Raw genomic sequence first — 12,857 nt, forward strand, 5'->3', positions numbered from 1 at the left:
TACAATTGCTGAAAATTATGTAAGATAAAGGAATCATTCTTTGAGTATTATGAGGTGATTTAATACAGTCGGGGTGATCACATCCAATAAAATCCCTCGAGCATTATTGGATTTGGTCACTCTCCCGTATTTGATCTCCTAAAAATACTCAAAGATTGATGAAGGCAGACTTTTCATTTTTTTCGAGTTTCATTTATTTTCGAGTTAAATGACATTCGGAGATAGTATATGTATTATATCAAGCCATGTAAAATGCAAGGGAGCACATTATTGCCACGTTGAGAATTTTTTTTCTTTTAAATTACAATTCAAAAATTGAAATTTTCCAACTTTAATTTTAGAAATTCTCTATTTTAATCCAGGAAAAGGCAATATTTAAATTAGAAATCCCAAGTTGATTGGCTTTTTCCTAGATTAAAGTTAGAAAATACAATATTGATGTTAGAATTTTCAAGAAAAAAAATCTCAAAATGGCACTACATTGTAATAATAGGGTTTTTCGTTTTGAATGGTTTCATGACCAATTGTTTAACAAGAGTTGAGCAAAGGAACTAAAAATGACCATTACTTTCACACAAGACATAATGTCATTAGCTGGAATGGCTGAAATGAAGAGATTTTTTACAAAAGGGATTTTTGGGTTACAATACCACAGAATTTGCTTACAAAGAGACAAAAATATGCAATTGATAGCCCCCTCAAACTAAAACAAAGAAATGTCATGTATTCCTTTTCTTATTATCTATTTAAAGCTGCTTTTTTGGGGGCTGATTTTCCATACAAGCCAATTATCTTTTAAAGGTATATTCGTTCATCTATTTAGAACCGTCTCCATTCAAAGATAGAAATATTCATAGTGAATAAAAATAATTTCTATATATGGAAACACATACAAAAATAAATAAATAAATAAATAAATAATAAGAGAGGCCATTGTGCCACATCGCTCATCTGAATAACAATTGCCATAATAAAATCAGCTTCACTAAGTCATGTACAAGTTTTCTCCACAGTGTAGTAGAATAGATCCCGTATAAAAAATATTTCAAAATTTTATCCAGATGTTCTTATGTTGAACATTTAGCCCTTTTTGAAACTGCATTATTTTATAGTCATATCACATATTGAGCATCGCAGTTCTCAAGAAGATATTAATTGACTGTTCATATAAATATCAAGCTACATCAAACTTTCTAACCCTTGCGTAGGCAGAGTTTAAACAGTCTAGACAATTTAGAGATAAAAAAATGTCAAGATGCTAGCTTATAAATAATACCATATATGACGGTATAATTGTAAATGATAAACCCTGCAGATACTGGTCGTGATGAGAAAATATGACATCACTTGGTGTCGATGATATTTGCTGAGTCCAGTAGGATGTGCAATGAAGTAACAAATCAACAAATGAATTATTGTTTCGTTGAGTTTCATTACTCCATTGTCACATTTTGTTTATTTTTTGCTGTTTAAGTTAACAGTTTTATTTTTCGTTTTGTCCAATTAGAAATTATTACCTTCCATAAAGCTATTTCTCTATGTTGTGAATCATTGCAGTGAATTTATTATTCATGTTGTATGCCACAAAATTCATAATTAATCATACAAATTATTGTAAAAAGTTTAACAAATGTTGATTATTATTACATTAATCATAATCAAGCATCAATTTGATTGGCTTCTATTATTTGCATATTTATTTTTAATTGCCCTAGGGAAAGGAAGAATAATTTTATGTCAGGTTTTATACTATCATGTAAATTTTAATGTTTATTATCTTAGGTAATTTTTTTTCTTCAGAATTTAGTTTGAACATATATTATGATACTGTTAGAGTATAAAAGGAAAGTTAATTTCAATAGTTTTATGATGAACATCTTGAGTATTCAATCTTTTTATAGATCCAAATTGTTCTCTCATGATGTATCATTTGAACAAAACATTCATCTTATAAGATTTGCTCCAGAGGGAACGATGTTGAAAATTTAGAACTGTTGACCCTGAGTATAATGGGTGGTGCACTGAGGGCATGCAGCTTCGAAAAATAATAATTTGATAAGACGAGACCACTTTTAGGCTCTATTTCTTTTATGTCTTTGTATGTTATCTTAATTCAACTTGGTTTTTTTGTCAAATTAGAGGTGTGTTGCAGATTGTCATGGCCTGTTGTTGGAATTGCAATGGAGAGTCAAATGAGTTTATACACATAAAATTTGTAAGTTAGAATCCAGTTAGGAGATTGTACAATTAAAGGATAGAGGGTGTGGGTGTTCATATCACATCAACATTATATGTTTAAAAATAAGACAGTGCTGTTTTGTGGTCAACAATAAATAAGATTTTTTGTCTTGCATATATGAAAACATTTCAAAATTTTTAGAAGAATTTAATTTTTCCCTACGTAAGAATTCGACCCCCCCCCCCAATCTTGCACCATTCTCCGCCACCCTTACTGCAGAAATCATACTTTGATCAAAGTTGAATCCACTTGCTTCCACAGAAATTACGACTTTTCTGGTTAATTGGTTTTGGCGAAGGTTTGTAAATATTTATTAATATTCTTTCGTAAAAATTTAACCCTCAGTTTTGGCCCAATCATTCTCCTGGGGATCAAGATTTGGAAATCTTTTATCTACGCTACCTATTGATGCTTCAAGATTATAGATTTTCTGGCTGAATGGTGTTTGAAAGGATTTTTTTAAAAATTCTTTGATTAGTATAATTATACTAAATGCCTGTGAAAAATTACACCCCCCCCCCTGTTGTTTCCAAAGCCTACCCCTCGGTTTTGAACAAATTTGAATTTAATCTACAATACTTGAATTCAATCTACAATACTTGAAGATGCTACCAAACAAGCTACATATTTTCTGGCCAATTGGTTTTTGAGATGATTTTCAACAAAAAAAATAATTCTCTGTAATTCTTATGTAAAAATTCGGTCTCTCCCCATTTGTGGCCAAACCCTAGCCGATTGAATCATAATTTGAACAAATTTGAATCTACATTTCTTAACAATGTTTTCATACAAGTGTAATGTCCAATGTCCTCTTATACAATACGATATCCCTTGGTAACGCTGGACTCGCCAGTCACCTCGTCTCACAAACGTCCTGCGTCTAGAATCGCCGGATGCAGACACTTCTAGCTGGCGATATAAAGCATCTCTTGGTGTAATTCTCGCTTGGGTGGCAGGGGATAGTTTTTTTGACGAGGAAATGAAAGGCAGATAGTGCTCATATATGTGATTTAATTTTTCAGAAGATTTTTAAATTTTCAAAAATTGGTTTGCGTGCAGAGGACACATGGTCCCGACTCTTAGGAATTTTTAAACATTTCAGAATAAAGCAAGTACAACTTGCATATAGCACTATATAGAATAGCCAGGGATAGTCTTAAAATTTTCTGAAAAATTGCCCTTTTTTCACATTCTCACGGGTCCAGCAACACGCTCAAGTCCCGAGCAACTGCCATAAACTACCACAGGATTGGTGGCTTAATGTATACACATGTAAATAATCACCAATTGATGGGGGGTCAATCACCTTCTTTTTGAGTGACATTTAGTGTTCTGAACCCACCCTACTTTTCAAGCACAGAACCGAAAGTGAAAATTTTGGCCACAGTTTCGCATTTTCATTCCATATCTGATGAAAAGTGCTACCAGAATTAAAGTGTCATATATCAATGAAATTGACATGAGCTTCTCTATCCACAAAATGAATGCAATGAATATTCTAGCAATTTATACCCCTGAAATAACCACCCAAACCTCAAGTTCTCCCTTTATTTCAAAATTTTGAACGGATCTTTCGTTCGAAACTATCCCCTACGGGTCTTTCGTTCGAAACTATCCCCTAGGGTCTTTCGTTCGAAACTATCCCCTGCCACTGCACCTTGGTGAGTGACATCAGTTGCTATAAACAACGCGTATAGAATATTCCACAATCACTAAATAAATTTCAGCTTTTCTGGCCGATTGGTTTGGTTTTGAGAAGATTTTTGAAAACACCAACAAATTTTTATTTATTCCTAATTATCTCTCCTTGAAAGAGAGTACAGCTCTTCATTTAATTTACTCGAATTCCCTTTACCAAATTTGGGTGAAATTGGCCCAGTTGTTCTGGAGGGAAAGTCAAAAATGTACAAACAGGCGGATGGAGAGACGAACGTATAGACAGACGGACGCGCGACAAAAAGTAATCAGAAAAGCTCATTTGGGCATCAGCTTTGGTGAGCTTATTACATAACAATGGGTCATTGACGTGTTTGGAAAAGGGTACCGTATGGTTTCGAACCTTGATCGGTTGGGTTTATTCAGCCTGCATATCATACATCGAATGTAAACAAAACAATCTTCAGAAAGATTCTTGAAAAAAAAAATTAACATTTTTACTTTTAATAAACCCAAAATGTTTTGAAATCGTGTCCTCTTTAGTAATAGCAATTAATAATAGATATGATATAAGTAACGATTATTTTTCAAAAGTATATACATCAAATTGGTTACTAGTATGTAAATTTTAACGATTCATTTTATCATCTTACAATAACAAATCGTCTCAAAAAGCGTGATGGCGTTTACTTGTACTCATCGTGATAAGATTTGACATGTATTATCAAAAAATTCAACCTAGCAGATTTCCAACGCAAGCATAAGAGGAAAATATACACCGAATGTAAATACTGGCGAAAATACCACCAAAGAATTTTCTCAAGAAAGAATGGAAAACACACACGGTAGTTGTCAAATATAAGGGATTAATGTAAATCAAAGCTCCGCCATTTATTGTACTGAGGCAGAGTTCAGCTATGAGTATGTTTACTGCTCACTCCCTGGACAGTATTCTAAGTTAATGTCGAAGTTTAAGTAAATGTGCCAAAAAATGCAAACCTTATCCAATTTGAACGTTTCTAATTTGATATAAAGGTTTGACCAACATATTCATTTACCACAATCCATGACATGCATCTCGGAAAGTAAAAAAAAAAAAACATTGTAACCGGTATCCCCGAGGTAGTATCGGTAGTTCCAGTTTCAGGCAGCTTGAAACAAATTACTTTTTTTATTGAAAGGTTTTTTTTACATTAACAGTAAATGGATTCCAAATCATGAAACTAGAATGAGAGTGGATTGTAAGGCATATAAATTGAAGACTGTCTTATTTGAATTGCAGATCGCCATCTATTTCATTAATATGGACATGCTGAACAACACTACATCCGACCGTAATCTGACCGTGTTCGGGCGGATAAAATCAGACTCGGTGGCGGAAATATTCGGGGAGATCTGCACAAAGTATGTTGCTCCTGCCATTTGTATTTTTGGAATCATCGGCAATTCGTTCAGCTTGGTCGTATTAATGCGGAAGTCGCTCAAACAGTCGCCGTACATAAACCTGAAGGCCCTGACGACGATCAACTTACTAGCATTGATGATTTCCTTCCCCTACATGTTACACGGAGAATATTCCCGGGAGTACGCCTGGCTGTGGTACAACATTTACATTTTCATACCCCTGGTGAACTGGCTGACGGCGACCAGCGTCTGGGTCGTGGTTCTAATGACCGTTGAACGTTTTGTGTACGTCAGGTTTCCGTTGCGGGCCAAGAGTCAATTCGGACGGACAGGAACAATAATCCGAATCCTCGTAGTCATGCTTATAACCTTCGCCATGTCGCTACATAAATTCTTCATTTATAACATTGATCGCGTCAGAGCAAGATACGTCAAGACGCCGTTTGCGACGAGTAGGTTGTCATACATTATTGATATCGCATTAATGGTGGTCATTCATTTCATTCCTCTTGTCATCCTTGCAGTTGTCAACTTCCTGTTGATACGAACGGTCCGCGAGGCTAGAAATCGTAGGGTGGTGTTCAATTTAAGGAACAACCAAGAAGGAGGGTGGCAAAAGGACGAGCGGCGATTCACGGTAACCCTCGTCAGCATTGTGATCCTGAACATCTGTTTCGTGGGCCCGGCCACCATCACCGACATTCTGAATCTCAGTACCCTCGGGATGAGAAGCAGGGTCACTTTTAGCCTAATGCGGCAAATTTCAAACGTTTTGCTCTTATTTTGTTTGTCGTTTAATTTTGTGCTGTTCTGTACTTTTAATAAGAAGTTTTTGCAAGCGATGAAAGAAACGCTGCGAATTCACAGGTTTCGGAGAGGACACTTTAAGTCAGTTAAAGGTTCAGAAATGACATTCCTGCGTTCCACGAACTTTGACAGTTGATAGGCTCTTTTCAGCGAACTTGTTTTTCAGAGGGTTAGAACTACATGTATCATTTTATGTTGAAAAAATGTCAATTTTGTCCACTTGCAAAACTTTGTACGTTATTTCGTTGAAAAAAATTTCCCGATGTTTACTTGTTATTAGCTTACCTACGCCAAAAGGCTCAAGATAACGTTTATGATCAAAATCTGTCTACCGTCGTTAAACTTTGCATTTCCATCTTTTTCTCTAAAAACGCTGAGCAAATTTCAGGGTCCGTGGGAGGTCAAATTCCATTTTTTTGGTTGGTTAGGGCTTTTTTGGTATTGGATTAAAATAAAATGAAAAGCATGAGACATGTAACTTTTTAGGTTATGGCTTAATATTATTGTTGCTCAGGTGAGCAATGTGACCATCAAGGGCCTCTTACAATGCTTTGAACAAATAAACCGCATCACTCCATAATCATGTGTGTATATTCATTATGTATACACCGTTTGACGACACGCATTGTTCTACATGTATTTGTGTCGCATTTTTAAGATTCCGCTTATTTTTTTATCAAGTTTTTTTTTATTCAGAAAAAAAAAGTCTTGAGTTTATATGGCCGTGTGAGCCATACGTTACAATATTGTTAAACTGTTGTTGTAGTTTGATAGAACATACTAAATAAACAATTTTAAAAGTGATAACAAAACATTATTTATAATTTATTTATTGTGAAAGGTTTGTTTGCTATATTGAATTATGTAAACTAATGTAAATGGTTTCATGGCTACCATTCAAACATTTAAAAGCATGAAAATATAGAAATACCACCTTCTCTTCCCAATTTGATGACAGTTGATACTTTCTGGATAATTATGTGGTTTCTAGTTTGTTGATTATAATTTTTCTCCTCTTAAAATATGAATTTCTAAGAATTATCATGCTTACGTTTATATAATTTTTTTAAACCACATTCTGTCAGTTTCCTTAATCGCCGTTTACCAATTTTTCTTTTCTATAAGTCGTCGATTTTCTCATGTACATGAATGAAAAATCGAAAGTGATAATGGTTTACACGACACTTATATTATGCTTTGACAGTTTTATTTGAATCAACAAGTACATTTTATTATGCTTCCAAAAAAATTGTTGAACGCTGTTGAAGTGCAACGTCACAAACGCAAATCAAAGTTAACGCTTGCGGCTGTTACAGTGGCTTTTCCATTAATTTATTCATATAATTTTGCAGACCAGGCAAGAAGTTAAAAATGTAAATATAAGCATTAAATCCATATTTTTTTTAAAGATTTAGTCTCATAACTGAAACGGTGAGTGCAAACAAAGTTTCTTAACGCGCTAACGAGCGTGATTCAATTTTAAAATATGCACACACAGTTATGAGGCTATATCTTTCAGGAGATAATGATTCAATAATCTAGCAGCAGCATCAAATACGTCGGTACAAGTATTTCAAGGCCATGTGTAGCCGTCATATGTCAGTTATCGTGCGCAGGAATTCACATTAAACGAAGGTTTGATTTTTATCATAAGTTTTATTATCATACGTTTTACCATTTTAGAATCATAAATCGCATAGGATCAAAAGATGAATGATTAAGGTCATATCAGAGAGATTTATTGAATGGTTATAATCTTTGATCTTCATTATCGGCACATTTCTCCCCTAACAAACTTAATACAACATCGTTAAGCAAGCCACACTTAATCTATATCTAACGATTTCAGTTTAACTTTTTTTTTAGGTTGCAATTATTTCGGTTCACTTGAAACATCAACAATATTGAACAACCTTGCGTTAGATCTAATGCTTTCTGAAATATAATTAATATATCTATTCTTGGCATGGTGTTTTGAAGTCGGTAGCAGGTATTCTGTAAGCATTAATGAATACTGTATCAAAGTAAAAATAAAGAGAAAAAAATCGCTAGTCAGCCCTGATACACTTGTTTTGGACTAGTTAAGACAGCAACCGGAAATAAAGGACTGTATCGTCCTCGGGGATATTTCTCTGTCTTAGCCCGTCGTCAAATTCAAAATCGTTAATTCCCCCAATAACTTTGTATTTATTAAGACTACCTTGTGAATTAACGATAGAATGACAAATGAAAAGTATAAACCATCACATTACACGTCTAAATATATTTCTATTTATTGCTGAAAATTGTAAAATGATAAGTCAGAAATAGCACCAATCATGGGATCACAGAATTTAATGGAATCCATGAGAATCTTTATCCAATGAAATGCGTCGTTACTTACGGGGAATAAAGTTACTTATTGTCGTTTATTTATAACGCAGGTATTAAAACATTTCTATGTTTTATTAAATACAATACAGGGAAAAAATTGCAAAAAGCACGAGCATTTTGTTGAAACTAACCTGTCTATTATTTATTTTTTTTGGCAAATTTTTCGGCAAAAATGGTGAAGACATTAACTAATTGTTGACGACACTGTTGATGTCGGTGCTTCATTGACTGACAATGGCCTTAGAGAAACACGCGCGGTTATTCCATTCCCAAAGAAATTTAATTATCTGTTTATTGGAAAAGAAACATCAAAATCAATATGGAAAAAAAATGGATTCTTGTTGTTTTATTGAATTTCCGTCAGTTATCAACAAGGTCTAAACCAATTATTTGAGGAACACTAAGAATTGGCTTTTGGCTAAAGAAATGTTTTTGTATTGCGCATGCGCATCAGTGTTTTTGCCTTCACATTTTTCCATAAGGCGTTTAATCTAACAACAACAAAATTTCAAGTGAAAGTTTGAAAATTTATTGAAAAAGTGATATAATAGTATAGTTGAACAATCAGCGATTTCTTTTCAAATGCCGTTCAACTGCACAGAAAAGCCATGAAATGAGTTTGTGCGAAATATTAAAGTTTTAAAGTTAATGGAATAATTTATTGATTTAGTTTAGTTCATTGAAAATAAAAAGCAAAAATACGCTATACGTGTAAAAAGAAAGACTTAATTTGGTTCATCTTCTGATAGCAAACAAAAAAAGGATCGCGAAAATAAAACTGAGTCGAATAAGTCAGTCTCGAAACAGATTGTATTAACTTTCACATCGACCAATATCAGGAAATGAATCTTGCATACAACCATTAAAGACAGATTAGAAAGCCCATGCGCCGTTCCGCGGTACGCTTTATCCGATTATATCGATATGTAACGCTGATAGAAACTGATCGATGCTGGTATCCGTTTAAAAAAAAAAACTCCAAAAGGCGATTTGATTCGTGTTACAGGGTTGCCTTGTTTGGTGATTTGGATTTAGGATTTGCGTGACAGATAGTTTCTACTCAATTAAATATATAGGGTGCTTTGTGATCCATATGGACACATTGCTTGAATATCAGTATCATTTTAATTTTTTAATTAAAAAAAAAGAAATAATTTGGCCGCTGTATTATTTCGGATCGTACATACACAGATAATGGGATATCTGGACACGCTTGGTTACTTCCTGATAGGGGTATTTATATTGCGTGATCATGAAACACTAAGACATGCACTATACGTGTACATCTTATTAAAGGAATAAAGTGAGATATTACGAGAAAGGAAAACAAAAAAAAAGATTTTTATATGAATATGTCAAAAATATATTATCTACGGATACCATAGAAAGGATTACCTTACAATAATGAACAGTCGTAGAATCATCCACTCTTCTATTTTTTTTTTCTGGTAACTGGTAAAAGTCGGAATCGATGAAGTTCTAGCGATTCAATAGATTTTGACTCACAGAAGCATGCACAGTGTTGCCCAAAAACGTGGACAATCACATTTTTGTCATTTTAAATGGGTTTACATATACATTGTATAATGTATATCCAAATAATTTTAAAATCAAACTTAATGGGTTTTAAAGCTATACACGCTATAATTTGCGTCAATTTTGAATAAAGGGGAAAATGTATATGTTTGATTAGTAATAAAAGTTACCTTTATGCTGTTAATTATAATGCTCAATTCGATCACGTAACAAATATATCAAATATTAAACAATAAAAAATATTTATTTTCCTGCCAGGAAAGTAATGCCTCCTCGTGAATATCAATCTATCACGTGATATCGACAGCTAAATTTAGCCTATCATACCAAAACTGGTGAAGGGTCAACATCTTCATAATTGTGATAGTTTCACAAAGGAAAGGATATTTTCAGTAAAGCATACATTTGTCCGATATACGAGTACAAACAAAAGAAGAAAAAATACAAGCCTGTGGGTAGATATGAATACTTCCTTTAAAAAAAATGACGTAGACCTGTGTTTTTCCCCTATGTGCTATTTATAGATCTTATAAGTGTTAATGCAGAAGTAAGGGTATCGTGAATGACAAACGTATTTTACTCATTATACATTTATGTATTTCAAATTAACAACTGTTAAGCATATTAAAAATCAAGTTGGATATTTAATTAGGCAAACAATAACGACCACCTAGTTCTCCGCGGACATGCGCAATGAGGTCGGTTTGCTCTTCCTTCATCAATATTCATGAAAAGGTATATTTTCCTGGCAGGAAAATAAACAATTAAAAATCTATATCTTTGTAACGAGATAGATTTCACCATTGTAATTTACAGATTAAGGATAACTTTTATAAGTAGACAAACACACGCGTTTTCACTGTTATTCAAAATTGACGTAAATTATAGCGTGTATAGCTATAACTCAATGTCAGACTGCGCCGTGCGGTCTGTATCGGCAATGTTTATATGATGATAACTCCAATACAAAAATGTATATTGCTCTGATTTTTATACATTACAATACTATATACTAGTATTAAAATATTATCATACTTTCCTGATAATTGCGCCGTTATTTTTAATGAAATACATGTGTCCACAAACTTTTTGGACAACCCTCGTATACCTTGATTGGATTAATGCAACACAACCAGTCTACGGTACTTTAACGTCAAGAGAGAGAGAGAGAGAGAGAGAGAGAGAGAGAGAGAGAGAGAGAGAGAGAGAGAGAGAACCACCCACACCACAGTATGAAGAGCATAAGCTAATCATTTACACGAAAAATAAAGTGCAGATCTATCAAAAAACGATGGCTGTTCTAAGGAAATCGACAGAGAGAGAGAGAGTTAGGGGTTTATTTGCTATAAATGTTCTCCACATTGGCAGAATATTTATACAACAATACAAAGTCTTAAAAGTGCAACTTAACACAAGAAATTCATCAATATTTAGGATGGTAAAGCATAGCAAAAACAATAATGTCGAATAAAACTGAGAGAAAACGTGGCCAATGTTATTGATGTACTGCTGCTTGTTTTAAAAGGGTTGAGATACATGTAAATTTCAGCTAGCGCTCCTTCTCATGATGCATACCATTTTCTTTCTACGACAATTTTTCTTTGGGGTGGAAGATTAATTTTGGCATTTAAGCGAACGCGAAAAGGAAATGTATTGATTTTAAAAAACCAAAAAGTAATACTAGTAGCTTTAAAAAAAAAATTGCCTGACTAAACAAAATTATGCAATGGAAGCATGTATCAATTGGGTTTATAAGAAATGAGGTTTAATTTTCGCTGCTGTTCATAAATTCATAAACGAAACGTGAAGATTTAAGAAGCAATTTCAATCTTTTTCTTCGATCTAGTGCATGTACATGTATATCACTTGAAAATAATTGTTTTATTATTTCAAATTATTTAAGGAATGAACATGTAATCCAATAGTTGCATGTAAGCTTGAAAGCAGAAAATAAAACTGTCATATTGTAAATTTTGTATTTACAACCACCTAGTAAATTCAAAATTTACAACATGACAAAACAGTCAATTATTAGAATTTTATTTGTTAAATTAAGATGCAAAGTCAAACGCATTTTTGAGATTTCCAACCATAGAAAAGTTATGGGAAATGATATTCGAGCACGTAGCATCGTTTTTTTTTTAAAGTAATATCATGAAAATCCTAATCGGGGGGTGGGGGGGGGGACTTTTTTCAGTTCCATTTTTTATTACATGCTCCGACCAAGGGGGGGGGGGGCAACTCCATGATATTTTCATTTTCGTAGGCAATTTACTAAATTTGGAGAACGTGTCTGCTTCGAAAACAAGTAGGGGAGGGGCAGCCCCACCCACCTCCCACCCGATGCTACGTGTATAGCCGACGTGCTCTTGAGTAATCTCGTGATTCCAATTTGGACTCTAATTGGCGCGCAAAAATCATCACATGGTAGGCTTGAATGCTGAGTCGGAGCCGTAGCTTTCGGATGCTGGATGAAGTTAATGTTTTTGGAGCTGTTTAAAGTTTTTGGAGTAGGTGCCCTTTCATTGCCAGATCTAAGTTACTGCTGGTCCTAACTTCACTTAAATCCCGTGGGGTGGGGTGGGGGGGGGGGGGGGCTATTATTCCTTTCAAATAACTTTAATTTCACTGTTGTATTCGTTATTTTCACTTCCATTTATAACAATTTTTTACATGCTCTCAAAAATGTGGATGGGGGACTCCATGTTGATTTAATTTTTTAAAAGTAAATTTTAAGAAAATTGTCTCCTGCGAAAACAAAGGGGGGCACTGATACTATACGTGCCTATACCGGCACAACCAGTTTTAGAAGGAATATGCTTTAATAGGTTTCGAGAAAATT

General features: G+C 34.0%; 1 protein-coding gene across 1 annotated transcript in view; it reads left to right on the forward strand.

Moving 5' to 3' along the window:
* The window catches only part of LOC105335810 (probable G-protein coupled receptor B0563.6), a 43,542-nt gene extending 36,636 nt beyond the window's left edge, over positions 1-6,906 (forward strand). The window contains exon 2 of the mRNA XM_066067064.1: positions 5,178-6,906. Coding sequence (XP_065923136.1) covers positions 5,199-6,242 — 1,044 coding nt within the window. The 5' untranslated portion in view covers positions 5,178-5,198 and the 3' untranslated portion in view covers positions 6,243-6,906. The remainder of the gene's footprint in view (positions 1-5,177) is intronic.
* The last annotated feature ends 5,951 nt before the right edge of the window (positions 6,907-12,857 follow it).

The sequence above is a fragment of the Magallana gigas genome, chromosome 7 (genome assembly GCF_963853765.1).
Source record: "Magallana gigas chromosome 7, xbMagGiga1.1, whole genome shotgun sequence".
Taxonomy (NCBI): domain Eukaryota; kingdom Metazoa; phylum Mollusca; class Bivalvia; order Ostreida; family Ostreidae; genus Magallana; species Magallana gigas.